Below are 19,948 nucleotides of genomic sequence, written 5' to 3'. Positions count from 1 at the left end.
GGAGGCTCGCATCTAGGTCCCACGCAAGTGCCACAGTATGTATGTCTTTTTAAGGCCGGGGCATTTTTCTCAGCTTAACGACAAAACTCCCTGTTTTCTGGATTCATCCTGTAACCTTAAGCACCGTACCCATCTTTTTGGCAGAATGCCTGGCAAACGACATTAAAAGCGATTTCATCACCCTCGCCCGGTTCCTTTGCCTGCACAGGCCACAACCGCCCGCACTCCTAACCCTAACCCCGCCCAAACCCCACCAATCTGGGTCCGGTCTCCGTACCACCGGCAGCAAAGAAATCGCGAGTTCTGATTGGCTCAGCGCAAGTACGTCATCGCCAAACTCACCTACCATTGGTTGGCAAGAGAGAGCGAGCGACCGCAGAAGCCAACGCCCAGCCTGGCCCGGCTTTAAGGGAGGGGGTTGGCCTAACATGAGCCTCGACCTTTTCGCATTGGCTGAGGACTACATCACGTGGTACAAAGTAGCGTCCTATTGGCTAGAAGGACTCCGAGCTGTGGCCTGGTAGGCTGGAACGAACCGCAGCTTTCTCCCAGCCACTTCCAGTGCACTGTTGCTAAGAGCTGCCCCAGGGCCTCGGGGCGGTTCCGTTCTCCCAGTTTTCCAGGTTCCCGGAGCTTGACGGGGCGTGGGAAGAGCTCCGGGAGGCGGAGCGAGGAGGGTAGGTGGGCGGGACGCCAAGCGACGTGCTCCGGCGCGGGGCCGGCGGCGCCCCGTGGTCGCTGTCCATTCGCGCCTTCACAGCCCTGCATCGACTAAAAAAAATAAATTAAAAAAAAATAAAGCAGCTTCTTCGCCTTGGCTCTCTTTCCCGAAGCTGCTTCCCGTAACGTGTTAGCCCAGACTCACACACAAAAAATAATCCGAACTGCGGGCGGCAGTGCTGCCCGACGGGGTGGTGCCGAGCCAAGTCGCTCAGCAATAGATCAAAGATTTGGGGTGGGCGGGGGTGGGATCATGCCCATCTCTTCTTTCCCCTCTCGGCCGCAGGTGAAGCCCGGAGGGTGCGCCCTCTCTCCGCCCTCCCTAAACATCTGATCTCCGCCAAATCCGAGCGTGGGATTCTCGGCTGGACACGCTTCCCGTCGCCGGCGGGCGCACTGCGCTTGCGCAGGCCGCAGGCCGCAGGGCCCCCGGGTTGGGGGGGGAGGGTGTGGGGGTGTCGCTGGGTGGCCCAGCGGTGGTGGTTTGTGTGTGTGTGTGTGTGTGTGTGTGTGCGCGCGCGCGCGTGTAGCAGGGGACTGTGGATAGCAGCGCGCGGGGTAAGGGGGCCCGCAGTGTCCGCGCGCGCGCGCGCGCGTGCCCGGTCTCCGAGGCAACGGTCGCCCGGGGAGGGGCCGTAAGGGAAGCCCCGCCCCACGCCGCCGGGCCCCGCCCAGCGTCGCCCAGGCAACGCGCTCCTGCGGGGGCGGGGCCGGCAGAGAAAGCCCCGCCCCGCGCCGCCGCCGGGCCCCGCCCCCCGCCCGGGAGCGCTGCGGCGGGGGCTCGGGCGCGCGCTCGGCGGCGGCAGCGGCGGCGGCGCGGCGGGCGGGGCCGCTGGGCGTGGAGGCGCGAGGGGCGGGCCCGGCGGGCGGCACTGCGGGCCCGCGGCTCGGGCGGCGGCGGCGGCGGCTCCCGCTCTCGGCGCCCGTGCGGCCGCATCGCCGGCCGGCTCGGCCCATGCCCAGCGGCGCTGCGGGGGCGGCGTGCGCCCGGGGGCGGGGGCGGCCGCGGGCCGCGGCTGGGCTCGGGTGGGCGGCGGCGGCGTAGGAGGACGGCGAGGAGGAGGTCTATGTCGCGGGCGGCGGCCGAGGGACGATGCGCGAGTACAAAGTGGTGGTGCTGGGCTCGGGCGGGGTCGGCAAGTCCGCCCTGACCGTGCAGTTCGTGACGGGCACGTTCATCGAGAAATACGACCCCACCATCGAGGACTTCTACCGCAAGGAGATCGAGGTGGACTCGTCACCGTCCGTGCTGGAGATCCTCGACACGGCGGGCACCGAGCAGTTCGCGTCCATGCGGGACCTGTACATCAAGAACGGCCAGGGCTTCATCCTCGTCTACAGCCTGGTCAACCAGCAGAGCTTCCAGGACATCAAGCCCATGCGCGACCAGATCATCCGCGTGAAGCGGTGAGCGGGGGGGTGGGGGGGGCGCGAGAGGCGCGGGGGTCGCGGGGCAGCCAGCCCGGGAGTCCCGCGCCGCGCCGCGCCGCGCCGTGCGTGGGTCCGTCCGGGGTCCGTGCGTCTGTCCTGTTCGTTGGGTGCTTTCGGGTCGGGCCGGCCCTTGCATCCTCAGCCCTGTCGGGGCTTGGGGTGGGCTGGGGTGGGGGTGGGGGGTGGGAATCTCCCAAATTTTAAGGGCTTTTGTTTTCCCCCCAACTGGAATTTGGCATCCCGGGAACCCGCAGCCCGGGCCCTTTGTCTCCGGGATATTATTAGTAGCGCTGCTTGCGGAACCCCCCGAAGGAAACAAAGTTTCAAACTTGCGGGCGGGGAGGGGGAGGGTAGGGGTGGGGGAGGCCGGGAGAGAGGTGGAAACAGTTGCAGGAGGAACCCAAGGGGAGGAGACAGAAAAAAAAACCCCACCGCAACCAGCTACCTTGGCAGTGTTTGAGCTGAAATAGAAAATAAAATCCAAGCTCACCCGTGTAGCGGAAAAAAATTGCCCCCCTCCCCCACTCCCAAGTCCAGAGGAAAAGCGACTTTCCTCTGTCTACTTAAAGGTTGGTCACGAGGCGTTTGACAAAAACCAGCGCTTGGATTCAGATGAAACTTTATAAAGATATTACCAAATTATTTAAAGAGAGTTTGGTGGGATGGAGAGACTATTAGCAGTGAGAGGCACTGATCTGTCACTCACATAAAAAATAAATATGTGGTTTTTAACTTACTTTAATCTGGTGGCAAAAATCCCTTCCCTTCTCCCCCACCCCCCTCGGGGAGAATAAGTGGGAGGGAAAGATGGCATTCCTGGAAACAAAACAAGTTTCTCCAAAGGTGTGACTCAGGTATTAGCTAATTTAAAGTTAATGCACATAAACTCTTGGTGCACTCTTAAGCTAAAACATGCGTTTTGGAAATAGGGTTTAAGTGAATGAAAGTGCAATTTCAAGCATTGAGGTCTTGATAAAAGTCTCGGCAGATTCTTTTTTTTTTTTAATTGCCATTGCCTCCCCCCCCCAAAAAAAAAAGTATTTTGTGTTTTGTCTGGTTCTTATCATTAGCTACTAATTGCGACTCGTTTTCCTTTTCCTTCCTAAGTCCGCCCATAGCCCTCAAATGGAAGCCGTTTATTGAAAGGTAGCAGTAAGTGTAATGTGGACACAATCACTTTATATTTCAGGTTTGAGTCTGCTTATTTTGAAAGCAAAGATCAGGTCACATGTTCTCAAATACTGCTCAGAAATTCATTGCACGTGGTGGATTTTAATGCAACATGTGAGATCAAAAGGGAGGTTCTGTCCTCATGCTCCCCCCCCCCCCCCACACACCTCCTTGTGCTGTTAATAGCTACGCTGAAATTTTGTATGCTGTTTCTTCCATTAAATTTCAAAGTGGAATAAAGTAAATATTTTCATGGCCTCTGTTCCTGTCCTAATATTTGTGAATCTAATATTTCACAATTTTTCCTTAAAAGTTAATTTCTTATATTTGAACAAATGAATCATTTTGGTGTTAAGCTTAATATGGACATTGTATTTTTAGGGGTCTAGTGATTAAGTAGTAAAATTCTTATTGCTTCCTCCTACCCTTTACCACTCCCCAAACAACTCCAGGACAAAGCAGTTTTATGCCTAATGACATAGAGACCTTATCTCTTGTAAGTATATTTAAATGTAGATATATAGTCTTGTAATAAACTCATGTATCCTTGGGGCAGACTCTGGTTCAGAACATGGCAGAATACTGCTCGATTGTACAAGTCCAAATGTGTTGGTTTGTAATGCTTTGTTTGCCCTCTGACCCAGGAAGGAAAAAGTAAAATTCACTAGTTCAGACATAATTCTCCTGACTAGTCTCAGTTCTTGATTTGTAACTATCATTGATAAACTAAAGAGATCATAAATTCTTTTCACTGGAATTCACCCCATTGATTTCTTTTTAGTCCTTAACCTCTCATCTTACCAGTCATCTTCCACTGGACGAAAGAGATCTGTGGCTAGTACGTTCATATGTCATGGTAAAGTTTGCACTGAAGTTCTGTTTTGTTTATTTGTTCGGGGGCCACATCCAGCAGTGCTCTGGGCTTACTCCCGGCTCTGCACTCAGGGATCACTCCTTGGCAGGCTTAGGGGGACCATATGGGATGCTGGGGGTCGAACCTGTGTTGGCCACATCTGTGGCAAGCAGCTTACTGCTGGACTGGCACTCCTAAAGGTATTAACTCCTCCCACTTGAAAAAGAATAAAACATGTTTTAATTCAACATGTATTCAGATACTTGGATTTTCTACCCTTTCAAGGGATCAAGTAAAAGAGAAAGTACCAGGTGTATATAAGAGCGATGCAGTAGTTTTTTTTCCCTTCTGCCTTCTACTAAAGTTGTTTGAGGTCTTTGTCATCACCAAAGTGCACAGGGCTTGAAGTAGGGCAGTGGTTTGGAGCATTGGCCCATGGAGAGGGTATTTCAGCTGGGATTGGTGTGAAGCCATGTGCTCTGCCTTCGCTCCCAGGGTGCCTTTCAACTTGGGGGTCGCTAGCCCCTTGAGTCCCTCACCTCATATCGGCTAAGACAGAACGACTCATAACAAATAGCATGGACCCTGCTTGTGTAAATTAAAATTTTCTAGTAGCTGATTTTCAAAAAAGTACGATGTGTAAAATCACCTTAATGTTTGTGGTATGAACTCAGTGTGTCATCAGTATTCAAAGGTTATTATGGAGACATTTTACTTTTTTCATTCTAAGTTTTCAGCATTTTGGTGTCCCGCGTAAAGCCCATCTTCGTTTAGAGCCATACTGGTTCAAGGGCTTAGTCGTCAAGTTGCCCTTGGGGTAGCACAGGCTGTGTGTGTGTCGGGGGAAATGCGTATTTCCGGATGCCTCGGTTCCCTGAGCCACACTGGAGTTTGATATGTACACCCCAGACTTTGTTACACTAACGTGAGAACACGTCCTTGAAGGTGCCTAATGCCATACCTTGAGCACTCTTAAAAATCCAGCTGTTGGGTGGACGAGGTAATATCAGGGTTAAGGCACTCACCTTTCATGCAGCCGACTGTGGTTGGATCCCTAGCACAGAATATGATCCTCTGAGCCCTGCCGGAAGTGACCTCTGAGCATAGAGCCAGGAGTGAGCCCTGAGCACCTCTGAATGTGGCCCAACCCTGCCCCACCCACAAACAGAACATAACAATCTCTATCTTAAGAGTTGTTTTTGTATTAATAATAACTTTGTCCACCTCCCTTTTTTTTTTTAAAGTTTTGTCTTGGCTGTGAATGCAATTCTAAAAGAAATGAGCTTATAGACTGCATTTTGAACTTTTAATTCAGCAGACAAGATTAACACTAAAGCTATAAAGCAACCCTTGGAAGAGTTTTGTTGGGTATTCTGTTAAAATATCTTCCTATTAAGAGAAGGGTCAGGAAAATGAACCTTTGACTTCAAGGTTACTTGTATTGCATTGGCTAGATAGAGAGATGGAACTTTTCATTGGATCGTTACTGTGTGGTACTTTCCCTCTTTCAAATATTAAAACTGTCCATAGTCTGAAGTGTTTACAGGTGCACAGCCCCCTGTAAACACACACAAGCTCTGGTCAGAGTCAAGAGAATTCACTGAACAGGGCTGAGTTTATCAATTCATAATGTTTTCTTAAAACTTGGCTTTGGGTGAAATCACACCCCTAGACAGAATGCTTCAGGATACAGAAAATGTTTCCTTTGAAACAAAACTGGAATTGTTTCTGATTTCATAATTGCTGCTTTCACTCCTCCAGGGCAAGCCGTGGTCTTGACTTGAAGGATCTTGAAGCAGCCTCTCCAAAGACCTGTTGTTAGGATGGGGCCTGACCTTCCCGGACAGGGGTGCTCTGGTCTCCCCGCCTCCGCAGCCTGGCTTCTTGCACCCCTCCTCATCTCGTAGATTCTGACACCCAGACCTCCCTATGCTTAGGGCTGTGCCTGCCTTGGGCCTTCCTGCTCCTGCTCCCTCTCCTTTTTGCTGAGTTTATTCCCACTCCCTGGCTCCTGCTCGGCAGATTCCTTCCTCTTCCCAGGCTGAATGGGCGCCTTCCTGCTTCCCGACACTCCATGAGCCTCCTGCCACCCCCACCCCTTCTGCTCTTGGCCCTTCAGATGTTACAGTCACAAGATAGGATACTCGATGCTCCTACATGCTTTTTCTCCTCGCCCTCTTCAAAGTTGGTGTGTGGGAACATTGACAAGCAGTTGGTCTTTCTGACTAAGTCCCCATCCCATGTGGCTGTTGCAGTTTCTGGCGCATCAGAAAGAAACAGCGGGCATTTGCCTTGCACCTGACTGACCCAGGTTCGAATCCTGACATCCCACAGGGTCCTCCAAGCCTGCCAGGAATGATCCCTGAGCAAAGATCCAGGAGTAAGCCCAGAGCACCTCCGGGTGTGGCCCAAAAATTAAAAACAAAACAAAAAAACTCAAATCAGGAAAAATAAATGCTGGAGAAACTAGAATTAAAAGTATTTGAAAGTTAAAACTGGAGAAAACCGTTTGCAGTGTCTGTCTTCTGGATTGTTCTCTCCCAAGTTTTCACTGTCTCTGTGGAGGGGGAGATTATGTAAAGCTTACTTTGCAGATGGCCTGGCCAGTCTTGCTTCAGCCCTCACATTCTCTGAGAATAGTTAGGGTGACAAAAAGAGGTCAAGTTGACTAGGAACCTGAGAAAATCAAAGAGCACACTGTTTTCTGGGTGCCAGAAATGGCCCCAGAAATGTAGAGAGCATTTGTTGATTCTCAGTCCCGATGGGGGAGACTCGAATTCAGAGCAGTGCGGTGGAGGCCAGGTGAGAGACCGGGAGGGAGGCACCATCGAAGCTCAAGGACTGTACTCAGCCCTGGTCCTGGATCACATCTGTTGCTGGGAACGTAGGGAGGAGCCCAGTGGCTTTGTGACAGAGTTGGGGGAAGAGTTGTGAAATGTTGTGAGGCATCTATACAAAGTATACAGAGATGAAATTAGTCTGGGTGTGTAGGAAGGCAAAGGAAAGAATCGATGCAAGTAATATCGGACCGGATGAATTAATCAGACTTGGGAGAGCAAAAGATCAGAAGAAATGGTGGCATTTTGAACTCATGTGAACAGGATTGTGGAAGAATAGCCAGAAGGGAGGGTGTGTGTGTGGGGGGGGGAGGGATGATTTTGGCTTTGGAGAAAGGAATTCTCCAGGTAGATGACCCTGATGTTACTGAGGTGCTTGAACAAGGCCTGAAAGGTCAGCTCATCGTCTGCATAGCCCAGAGTTGGAGAGCAGAGAAGGCCAGAGGGAATCGAATGACTGTGGACACGCACAGATGTTAGCAATGAAGTAGCCAGGGGTCCGGTTTTGAGAGTGGTCACACGGGGTGATGTCATACACGTAGTAGACTAGAAGGCATGGCTTGGCTGTGATGATGTGTTTACCCCTTACAATAGCACTGCCCTGTAGTATTGTCATCCCATTGTACTTCGATTTGCTCGAGCAGGCACCAGTAATGTCTCCATTCGTCCCTGTCGCGTGCTAGTGTAGCCCAATGGCGTCTGCTTGCTCCAGGAACAAGAAGTGAGACTTGTTGTTACTGTTTTTGGCATATCGAATACGACATGGGTAGCTTGCCAGGCTCTGCCATGAGGGAGGGATACTCTCAGTAGTTTGCCAGGCTCTCCGAGAGGAACGAAGGAATCGAACCTGAGTCGGCTGCGTGCAAGGCAAATGCCCTGCCCGCAGTGCTATCCCTCTCCCCCTTACAATAGGCCCTGAAAACATACCCAAAGAGCAAAGTGCCCTTGGCTGGGTAGAGATCTTGGACTCGGGGTTTAGCATCAGTATAGCAGGCAGAGTGCTTGCTTGCCAGGTAGCCCATGCGGGTCTGATCCCCGGAACCCCATATGGACACCTCAACCGTACGAGGAGTAATCCCTGGATGCAGACCAGGAGTAACCCCTGAGCACTGTTGGGTATTTGCCGCTCTTCCCTCCTCCACAAAAAGGTCTTGGATTCAGATTGGTGTTTTGAATGTAATAGGGAAAACAAGGGCAACTCTGGGGGTGCCTCCAGCCCTTCCTTTCCAAACTTACCCTTCCCTAAGTTTGACACCTCCACGGTCAAAATTGTACTCGGGAACCCTGGACCTCCCAGAATGAGCGTTATACCCCAAGTCACTTGACTCTTCTTGCAGAGGAAACCTTTTCTGCTGCACTGTAAATTAGATGATGGCACTAGAGCGGTTTTCTTGTTGCCATCCCGGGATTGGAATGTTTTAAGTTCACTTTGCAGATGGAGCAGATGAGCTCCCTTCAGCTCAGGCACGCTCAGACTATTTCTGTCTAGCGGGCGCCAGGCGGGAAGAGGGAACGTTTCCTCCGAACCTTAGAGAATCTGCAGCTTGAGACCTGCAGCGCTTGCCTTGTTAAATGTTGACTCTGATCCTAGCAATAAAACCTGTCATCAGAGGAAAACTTCAAGAGAATTTCGTTTTGTGTTTTGTTTTTTTGTTTTTGTTTTTGTTTTTTTTTCTTTTTTTGAGGGAAGGAAAGGGGGCAAAGTAGCTGTAATTCTGCTCCAGACGGACAAAGGTGTCAGTTCCTCACCCTGTGTGTTCTCAGATCCTCCCGGCAGTGATTGGAATGTGACAGGCTCACCGAGCAGTAGCCAGGCGAGCAAATGATCCTGTCTTTCTTACTCCTTTAGGAGAGTTGTTACTGACTAGTCATTAACACATAAGGCAGGAACAGATGAGGGACCCAGTAAAACTTTAGGTGACATAACCGACAGGTAGAGGTAGCAAAGTTGGAATCTTTGTTTGCTAAAGGTTTCTGTGTGATGCACTTGAGTAATTTCTGTATGCCATCTTCGAGAAAATGGCAATATGTTGATTGTTTAGATAGATATTATACTTTGGTGCATATTTCTGAATAATGATCTTTACATTTAGCTTTATGTACCTTAATGAATGGGTCCTCCATCCCTCCCTCTGTCCCTCCCTCCCTGCCACCCCTTGGCCCTGTTCTTGGGGCTCACACCTAGCGGTGCTCGAAGCCCATGCAGTCCCAGTGTTGGGTCCAGGTCTCCCATGCACAGAGCACTGGCTCACTCTTGCACCACCTCCGCTGTGCCCACGCAGCTGCTGTTCTCGATGTCTAGAGGGCATTTGGACTTCTGGAAAAAAGAAGATTCCACAAACAAGTGAGATCACATATTTGTGTTTTTTCTCTCTTACTCCACTTCGCATCATGTCCTAAGTGACCTGCATGTTACTGTAAGTGGCTGGATTTCCTTCTTTTTTTGCAACTGAATGTTATCCCATCATATTTCTTTACCATCTTTTAAAAGTCCATTCATCCATTGATGGACATTAGGTTATTTCCATATCTTGGGTATTTTTGGAATAATGTTGCAGCGAACTTGATACAGAAATCCTCCAGACAAGATTCTATTTTCTTCCTTTTTTTTTTTTTTTTTTTGCTTTTTGGGTCACACCCACCCATGCTCAGGGTTACTCCTGGCTCATGCACTCAGGAATTACTCCTGGTGGTGCTCTGGGGACCATATGGGATGCTGGGTATCCAACCTGGGTCGGCCACGTGCAAGGCAAACGCCCTACCCGATGTTCGATCCTCCAGCCTCCATATTCCATTTTCTTAAGGTAAATATTCAGAAGTAGAGTTGCTTGATGATACAGCAGGTCTGTGTTAGTGTTCTGAGCCATTTCCGAGCTGTCGGCCCTGGTGGCCATACCAGTTTACCTTCTGACAGGCAATTTACCAGGTTTCTCTTGGATCTGCATCATCACCAACACTTGGTTTTTGGGTTGTCTTCCCTCTCACTTTCTTGCTCGCTCGTGTGTGTGTGTGTGTGTGTGTGTGTGTGTTGTGTGCACACTTGTTTATCATTACCAGTCTACCAGATGCGAAGTGATCCCCATTGAGCCTTGATGAACAGTGAAACTGAGCCCTTTTTCTGTACCACTTAGCCATCTCTATGTTGTCTTTGGAAAACTATTTAGATTCTCTTCCAGTGAACTGATTTTTTTTTTACTGAGTTACATGTATTCTTGATAAATTTTGGATATCAGTTCAGTTGCAAATGTTTTTTTTTTTTTCTCATTCCATATAAGTTTCCTAAGTTCCGTTTCATTGATTTCTTTCGCTGTACGGAACTTTTTAGTTTATTGCCCCATGTAGTTTTGCTTTCATTGCCTTTCTTTTGTTGTCAACTACAAAACTTATTTGTCAACACTAATGTCAAGGAGCTCAATCATTTTAGGTCTCTATTCAAGTCTCTAATCCATTTTGAGTGTTTGGTTCCTGGTATTAGTTTACTCAGTACCACTTATTCCAGAGCAGGTTCTTTTCCCTTTGTGTAGTTTTGGCTCTTTTGTTGTAAATTGGTCAGTTACATATGCATCGATTTGCTTTTCAGTTCTGCTTTCTGTTTCATTGTTCTGTGTCTTTTTAGGTCAATGCCTTCCCATTTTCATGGCGAGAACTTTGTAATGTAGCTTGAGGTTGGGCAGTGCTGTGTCTTAAGCTCTGTTCTTTTTTCTCACGATTGTGTTGACTTGTATCTCTTGTGTTCCATACAGACTTTAGGGTTGTTTCATGTTTCTGTGAAAAAATGCCACTGGAATTTCATTAGGTTGCTTTGGATGTTATGAACATTAGGGGCATTTCAACCGTCTTCTAAACCGTGAGCAGAGAACGTCTTTTCCTTTATTTTTTTTTAACCTTGAATTTCTTTCATAAATACCATTTTTTTATTGTTACTATCTGTCAAAAACAAATACTGAAAATGCCGAAAATACTGAACAAATACTGAAAAACAAATACTGAAGATACATCTATGCTCTGCCTAGTCACTCAACATTGGCTTTCAGATTTTCTTTATCTTGGCCTTCTGAAAGAAATACATTTTACCTCCTGATAGGGCACAAATTTGTGCATCTGAAACTAGAGTTTATGAAATAGTTATATGTGCAGCATTGCTTGTGTTACACTTTTTTCAGTTTTGTTTTCAAACATTCCTCTCATTCACTTAAGTTGATCTCATCACACACAGCCTGAACATGCTATCCTAGCCCCAGTTTATGTTGAAACATAAACTAGTGTGGCCACCAGGGCCGACAGTCTGGAGATGGCTCACTTGGGCAAACTACGGAACTCTCGCTTCCATTAATATTTTGAAGCAACTTGTATCTTCCTTCCTACGGGTTGCCAGCTAGGCTAAGTGAATGGTGCAAATCAATGCTATGTCTGTTATGGAGAGAATATTTGGTCACTGATTCCAAAGAGACCTAAAGCGTTTCTTTGAAGGAAGCTTTTGTTGCTGGTATCATATACAGATCCATCAGCTGTATGGTGTGATTCTACTTTGTCGTGGTGAGGCAAAATGGCACCTGTCCTGTGAAGACTTCCTCGGCCGAGAAGCAGGCCATTGGGGGGGGGGGGGGGCAGGACTCAGATGCAGGAATCACCTCATCCCCTCGCTACAACAGTTGCTCAAGAGATTGGGGAAACTGCTCAGGGTCCTGATGAGAGGTTTGCTACATCTGTCCAGGACTGGATTGATTTCAGTGCCTCCTTTCAGGCGGTATAAAAATAGAAAGAGGGGCGATGCTCATAATTAGATGCCTTCCAATCCCTGAGTGAAATCACCCCAGGGCCACATTGTGAACCTTTACTTAAAACATTTACGAGTGTTATTTCATGCTTTCGTAGGCACAACCCCTTAAAAATTAATAATTCAGATGTGGAAATCCTATATCATATGAATAATTCAGTAAATATTTTCTTCTTTACTCGATGGTTTTTACAATCTCACTGTAAGTAAAATCTCACTGCTTTTTCTTCAGAAGGAAATCTTTGTTCAACAACTACCTTTAGGTGTCCATTGATGAGCGGTGTGTCTATATAAACAATTGTTCCAATTCAGTGGTTTTTCTGTACATGAGGATCTAATCTCATCTATGAAGACTTCAAGTGTTTCTATTTTATTTTTTATTGAGTCAACTATGAGGTACATGATTGCAAAGTTGTTCATGATTGGGTTTCAGTCATACATTATTCCAACACCCATCCACCAGTGTTCATTTCCTACCACCAATGTCCCCAGGTTTCCCTCCTTTGATCCCGCCCCCAGCATGCCTCTATGGCAGGCACTTTTCTTCTCTCTCTCTCTCTCTCTCTCTCTCTCTCTCTCTCGCCTTCTGAGCATTGTGGGTTGTAGTACAGGTACTGAGAGTTACCATGTGTCTCCCTTTACCCATTCTTGAGCTCCCAGTTCTTGTTCAGAGTGTGCAACTATCACTGTGTTAATGTTAGTCTGTCAAAGCTGGACTGTCGTCCTTGGGTAACTGGTGCCAGTTCACATCATCTATATCTCTGTCTGATGTGTGGCATGGGTACAGTAGAACCATTCAAGTCCTGAATAGGAAGTGTTTCTCTACATGACAATCCTTATATTTCAGCAATAGATTCATCAGAAAGATGCCCAGCGGGCCGGAATAGTAGCACAGTGGGTAGGGCACTTGCCTTGCACACTGCAGTTCATCCCTGACACCCCATATAGTATTCTGTGTCCCCCCACCCCCCAGATTCTTGAACTGAGTCAGGAGTACATGCCCTGAGCGCTGGCGGGTGTGACGCCAAAGCCAAAAAAGTAAAGAAGAAAGATGCGCTAACGGTTTGCGCTTTGCTCTCCTTACAAGACACTGCTGCCCTGTGATTTCTTCAGAATCAGACCAGTTGCCTCGGACACCTGAGGCAGCTAATCTAGTTATTTACATGTTCCCATTGTTTCGGAACCAGCGTCCACATTTCAGAGTGAGTTGTGATTGTCTTTCCCTAGAGATCTAAATATGGCAGCAGGGTTTAGTCACACACACATACACACACACACACACCCAAAAAGAAAAGTTGAAATATTTTAATGCATATTTAAGTATAGTGGTACTTTCTATAAAATGACTTGTGTCGGGGGAAAGAGCTGGAAAGATGACCTAAAAGCATCTCTGCTTGTGGGGACCCCAGCTTTGGTCCCTGTCATGGCAAGGACACGACAAACTAGAACAATTGGGCATATACAGTTAAACTGTTTTTCCTTTTTTAAGAAATTGATTATGATTATAAATCTTATTTCTCTAAATGTCAAAATTAGGCTGGACGCGAAGATAACCTTATACTCTTTAAGAGCTAGACAGGACTGTTTGGTAAGTTGATTCCAGGAGAAGGTTTGGGTTTTTTTGTTTGTTTGTTTGTTTGATTGATTTGATTTTAGGGCCACACCTGCCATTGCTCAGGGCTTACTCTGACCCTGTGCTCAGGGATCACTCCTGGAAGAGCATTTGGGAGGTTCTTGCTGGGTGAGAACGGGGTGAGCTGAGTGTAAGGCTAGAACCCTTGTTAGCTCCTCCCATCCTCAGTAAAAGGTTTATCTTTGTCTAAGAGTTGTCTCATCAACATCCAATACTGTGGTTCTAGTCACTTCATTTGCATAGCATTGCCCTGAGCATTATGCAAAATAAGTACAAGATAGTATCTTTGTCCTTCTGGTATGCCAGAATGTACTCTAAGTGAAGAGCTGTTTGACAGTGTTGTTAATTATGTATAGGCAGAAAGACATTTTTCAAAACAATTTGATTTCTAAGTTTCAAGGTATTTCCCCCCTTCCCCATCCCCCGTTGCTTTTGCTCAGCCACCCTGGCAAAGGAATTTTCATAGGTTGGAAATCAGAATTGTATCTAGAAGACTGATGCCTGCATATTTACTTTGAATCCTCCCTGGAAATGAGATCCATCTTCTCTTTGTCTTGTTTGTGCAGTGGTTTAAACATGATTTTTTTTTTTTTTTGCTTGTAGGAGGCATTGTAGCAAAGTAAACTGATCTATGGAAAACTGAGAAAACAGAATAGATTAGCTTCTGCTGGTGGGGAGAAATCTGGGAGACAAGCTAAAGATAAAAGCTGGTTATCTGGGAGTAGTCTGATTAGATTAAAGAAGCAAAGGATCATCTTTATCTCCCTATCTTTTTTGAGGTTGTTCTGTTTTGTATTTGCTAAAACAAACTTCCTTGTACTTTTGTATAAAACTATACATCCTGAGATGGAATCCCTTTCTCTACTTGGTGAACCAACACTCCAAACCAGTTTTGGCCCCAGCGCGGAAGGAGGGACCGGAAGGAGGGACCGTGTAGACACCTGCGTGGCGAGTAGCACACAGGGAAGAAAAGGCATGAGCTTGTGTTTGAAGTGCAGGAGACCAAGAATTCCTCGGGGGCTCCTTCACCCCATGCCCCCTGATACCTGCGCCCTCAAACTTCCTTGCAGTGCTTGGCATCCTGCATCCGTGAGTTCTGGGAGCCAGCTCTCAGTGGGCTGCGGCTCACCTCTGGATGCAGTCATTGCGGGCATGAAGCTCTTTGTGGGCTGAGCTGGGGGTGGGGGGTGGGGGGTGGAGGTGGTTGTGACTGGCAGCTCTCCTGTACTGACCACGCCCCCCCCCCCAAAGCAGCTGGTCCCCCATGCTTCTTCCACCCCTGCCCTACACATCATGCCAGAGGAAGTTTCCTTTTTTTTTAAAAAAAAAATTCTTTCTATCAAGTATTTATTTATTCATAGATTTATAAATGCCTGGCAGGTTAAATAAATAGATGTGGGGTCCTGATATCTAGTAACTTGAAAACAAGTGTTTTTAGCTACAGTTTAGCACTAGATTCCCTCCCACTCATATTCTTTTTCTTTTCTTCTTTTCTTTTTTAATTTTTGTAATGAGTCACCGTGAGAGACACGTTGAGTTCCAGACTTAAAAACTTTTCTGATTATGTTTCAGTCATGCAATGATCGAGTACCCATTCCTCCACCAGTGCCCATTCTCCTTCACCAATGTTCCCAGTATCAATCCCAATCCCCACCCCTCATACCTCCTGCCTCTGTGGCAGGTACATTCCCTACTACTCTATCTCTCCTTTTGGGTGTCATGGTTTGCAATACGGGCACTAAGTCCCTGTAAAAAGCCAGTGGGGTCTTTGTGACAAAGGGACTCTGCGTGGTGGAGAGGTATCGATTCTCTCCCACTCACCAGCATGTCCTCTGAAGGCCCGGGGCTGGAGCCATAGCACAATGAGGAAGGCGCTTGCTTTGCACACGGCTGACCCGGATTTGATCCCCAGCATCCCATGTGGTCCCTTGAGCACTGCCAGGAGTAATTCTAGAGTGCACAGCCAGGAGTAACCCCTGGGCATTGCCAGGTGTGCCCCCCCCCCAAAAAAAAAAAAACCAATACAATAATGCAGAATAGCACATTTGAGGCTTTCCTTTGTGCTCCCCTCCCCAAACTGGCTTCAAAGACTCCCATATAGGTTTTTTTCAAGTAAGTACCCCTAGTTGGTAGCCCCTTCATGCTGAGGTGACCCTGTGTCTCTGGCTGGGTTTGTACCCGTTGGTCTGCCTGTTCATTTGCATGGGTGCCCCTTACCATCTCTAAGGGCTCGGCACTGGGGCAGGGAATTGTCGGGACACCTCAGAGCGGTCCCTTAGGTGCCCTGTGCTATTGAGAACCCTTCCCAGGCCGATCCTCTTGATGTGGAGGCTTTGGTGGCACCTAGTGTTAACAACAGTCTCTTTTTGCCGAACTTGCCACTCTCCTTTTTGTTAACGGGAATCCCAGAGCCTCGTGAATTGAACATTTCGTTGAAAAGATGACATTTGCTTAACTAACATGCTGGATTAAAGATGTGTTCAGGGGCTGGAGAGATAGCACAGTGGGTAGGGCGTTTGCCTTGCACGCAGCCAACCCAGGTTCAATTCCCAGCATCCCATATGATCCCCTGAGCACTGCCAGGAGTGATTCCTGAGTGCAGAGCCAGGAGTAACCCCTGTGCATCACCAGGTGTAATCCAGAAAGCAAAAAAAAAAGATGTGTTTAGCTTCTTGGACACAATTCTCGTTGGAAAGTAGGATCTGTCTTCCCTCCCCTTCCATCAGGGCTGACTTGGGGCGAATGATGCCCTCACCCCTGTTAGTAGAACAGCACCTTCCACCAGACCCCCAGGGGCCTGAGCTTCCTGGTCAGGAGTCCATGTGCCCTCCTGGAGGACATGGACGAGGCCCCAAGCTTACGGGGGAGCAGGGGATGCCCTTCCAGCCAGGCCCACCCACCAGCCTAGCCAAGTGTGCCCCATCTGGGCCTTGGGTAGCATAAGAATCATCGAATGGAGGGAGAGAGTATGGGGGCAATTGTCTGCCATAAAGGCAGGGGGAGGGGTGGGACGAGGGGAGAGAATACTGGGGACATTGGTGGTGGAGAGTGCACTGGTGGAGGGATGGGTGTTTGATCATTGTGTGACTGAAACTCAAACATGAAAGCTTTGTAACTATCTCCTGGTGATTCAATTAAAAAAAAAATCTCCCACCTGAACTCTGCCCAGTTCCTGATCCTGAGCATCATGAAGTAAGCATGAAGTGGTTCTGTTGAATTGCCACATGTTCTCTTTTCTTTTGGGAAGAGGGGGCTGCAGTGCTCAACGGACCCTGGTGGTCCCTTCTGGCGGTATACTTGGGCCAGCCAGGCAGTGCCCGAGAACCCTTTGGTCCCGGGATGGGGCAGGGTCAGCCTCGTGCAAGGTCTGTGTGCCTTAACCCCTGTAACCACGGCAGGGGTGGGGGAGTGGGTGACTTTTAATTTAGCACCAGTTACCTGGAAGAATCAAGCATTTGGCGGGGAAGCATGTTGGCAGTTTAGAAATGATCTTGATAGCCTAGTGCAGTCTGGTTCCTCTGATTGCCTCATTACAGTCCTCAAGCATGTTGGCCGAAGAGTGAGCAGTGGACACCCATAGGATGGGGTGGAAGGGACGCAGGCCACCAACCCACATGGTGGTTCGTCCCTGTGTTTCTTCGCTGTCTGCCTCCATGCCACTGACCGCCCTTAGGAGACTGCATTCAGTTTTATTAAGAACATAACATTCAAATTCAATTTTAGCAGAAAAAAAACTAAGTGTATGTGTGGGGCCTTCACAAGGGCTCTTGATAATAGCCTGGGCTCCCCCAACCCAACCTGCATACTGCCTCGAGTGTATTACCAAAGTAATGACATGTTACCGGTCAGTCACGTTAACAAAGCAAGCATCTTGCACCTAGATTCTGGTCCTCCGCTTCAGCTCTGCTCAGAACTGGCACAGTATGTCAGAATTATGACCAGAAGTCCCTTGGGACCATCATATTGTATTGGGGACATTTCCCTTCCATGTCCCTGGAAGGCCTCTAACCCAAGAATCCAGTTCAGCATCTCAGCAGAGAGAGTAAGTGGGCATTGCGGCCCCACGGGGTCACCTTCTGTTTGTTCTCGTAGAAGAAGGAAGATAGGGGCTGGAGGGGCCCGAGTGTGTGTTTTTCTGCAAGGGGAGCAGTGGGCCAAGTCAGTATGGGAACCCTCTGGTCTGGTGTGCCACATGAAAAAGAATCAAAAACGAGGTGTGTCAGCTCGCAAACAGGTTGAACATGTTCCTTTGGTCTGTTGACAGGGCGACGTTTGCTTCCAAACACTGCACTGGAAAATCATCTTTTCTCGCTCTTCTTCTGAGCGCCTCCACGTGTCAAGAATTATTTCCCAGGCCCCAGAGATAGTTCAGTAGGCAAGTGCCGTATATGGCCCCAAACCAAAAAAAAAAAAATTGGATTTGAGAAAAGAATCGTTTCCACAGCTGTAGAGACTCCCCCACCACCTCCATATAAAACTCCAGTAGACCTCAGTATCCTGCAGACACAGATGCAAACTTCAAAGGTTTGAGGCAGAAGCAAGACTTTATCTCCGCACTGGGAAGCCTATCTCAGTTTGAGGCTTCTGTCCTCTGTTAACTCTTTGTTTCCTCACGTGGCTTCAGGAGCCACGGTTTGCAATCCAGTGGCCTGACTTCGCAGTTTGGAGCTCGAAGATGCATCGACTCAGGAAAGAGGCTTCTGTTTGGGGAAGATGGAGTATGGCGGTCTCTGAGGCTGGCAGGGAAATACTTCCCCCTGTGTTTCTAAAGTTAATTGGTAATCTTCGACTAGGATGAGGTTAGAGGCTCCCAAATGTTATGTGGCCTACCTCCCCCCTTTTCGGGAAAAAGAGAATCATTCATCACTCACCCCTCCCAATCTACCTTCTCTAAGGGAACACACAGGAAGTTCCCCCCATTACACCTGAGGCTGAACACCATTCCCCTCATCACTCCAGTAACACCTGGGGTGAAGTCCTTCACTTTGGGAAGCACCGGTCCAGATCACAGTTTCTCAGCCTGCGCCACGCGGACCCTCAAGCCATACCAAAGAGGCCACAGGTAGAAAAACGCACAGAAGTGTGGGACCAACTGCAGCAGAATAGGACCGCAGTTTGAGAAGGGGGAGAAACATGGGCTGCAGATAAACTTCACCATCCTTGCCAAAGGAAAGGAAGCCAGAAATAGATGCGTTTTATACATTTTCATGGATATATCATCAGAATTCCTACTTTGGACAAACTGGCAGGCTACCAAATGTAGCCTGCCCACATGGCAGAGTCTGGCAAACTCCCCGTGGCGTACCCAATATGCCAAATACCAGTAACAATGATGGGTCTCATTCTCCTAAAGAGCCTTGAATATAGCACTTTCTTAAAAATCTCAGGGCTAGGATGAAGGAGACGTTACTGGGGCCTGCTCGAGGCAATCGACAAATAACAGGATGGTCGTGATTCGTGACCGTCAGAATTAAGGTTCTAGATAAAATGACTTGCAGTAATATAGCAAAAATGATAAGCACTGATTCCATAGTAGTTTACAGTATCCATATGACCTTCTATGGAGAATTCACACCAAGGGCTTTGGCACTGTGTGCCACGCCAACAGCGCCCTCTCCAGATGCCTCCTTCACCTATTGGTGCAGTTACCAACCATCGCTTTACTTGCCACTTGCCGTATTACCAAAGTAATCATTCATATTTCTTTGCACACCTGAGGACTCTAAGGCCTGGGAAAGCTCCCAGAGCATCTCCAAGGAAGCGAAGCAGAACTGCCTTCCAAACTTCCTTCTAAATCCAAGTCTCATGCATTCTCCCTCCATCTTGATTTTAGCCAGTGACGAACGTTGTGGCTGGTCTTCACTGTCATTCTAGGGTTCGGCCTTGGCTGGCCATTGAGTGGCTACCTTCCGTGTTTCTGAGATGGTTGTGGGGTGAGAGAGACCGTCCAAGCATAGGTTCAAGATCATTATCGCAGCAGGAACGCAGAATAGAGGGGTGAGAGATTGTGGGTGGGAGCATGAGGGCTCTGGCACCGTTATTACGGAGACGAAAGGGGGTTTCAAGCGGGAATGAAAATGATGGGACAGGTTTCCTCACATCCTGTAATTCTTGCTTTTCCATTCCCTTGTAAACACTACCCTGTCAGCCCCTAGGCCCGGCCTCTGCACCCTGACCTGCTGACTATTAGAATGATGAAGATTCTGGATGTCCACCCTCTCCTTGCCCCCGTAGAGCCTTCTCAATGTGTCTGTTGTCCTTTTCTTTTGGCTTGAGGACTGTCAAAATACCTGTAGCTCGTTATTATTCTCTATTGTGTCACCTGTGACTTCTCCCAGTTGAGATTTGGGGGGTGTGGGGAGAGGAGAAAGAGAGAGGCCTTTTTAATAGGCTTTATCAGTCTTACAGCCCTTGAACCAACCAGCTAAGGCATGTTGTGTATAATTGATGTCTTCCTGTTGGTTGCTGGAAAGAAATGTTATTCTGTCGGGCCGATGACTTAAGTTTTCTAGAAATCCAGAATATAG

At 48.3% G+C, this 19,948-nt stretch overlaps 1 protein-coding gene across 1 annotated transcript in view; it reads left to right on the top strand.

Moving 5' to 3' along the window:
- Positions 1-1,698: 1,698 nt before the first annotated feature.
- RAP2A (RAP2A, member of RAS oncogene family) overlaps positions 1,699-19,948 on the top strand; it is a 34,246-nt gene continuing 15,996 nt past the window's right edge. The window contains exon 1 of the mRNA XM_056109745.1: positions 1,699-2,127. Within this exon, the coding sequence (XP_055965720.1) occupies positions 1,814-2,127 (314 nt within the window). The 5' untranslated portion in view covers positions 1,699-1,813. The remainder of the gene's footprint in view (positions 2,128-19,948) is intronic.

This window comes from Sorex fumeus, unplaced genomic scaffold, assembly GCF_029834395.1.
Source record: "Sorex fumeus unplaced genomic scaffold, SorFum_2.1 ptg000008l, whole genome shotgun sequence".
Taxonomy (NCBI): Eukaryota; Metazoa; Chordata; class Mammalia; order Eulipotyphla; family Soricidae; genus Sorex; species Sorex fumeus.
Note: the sequence above shows the minus strand (reverse complement) of the source record. Positions and strands in the feature narration are given on the sequence as shown.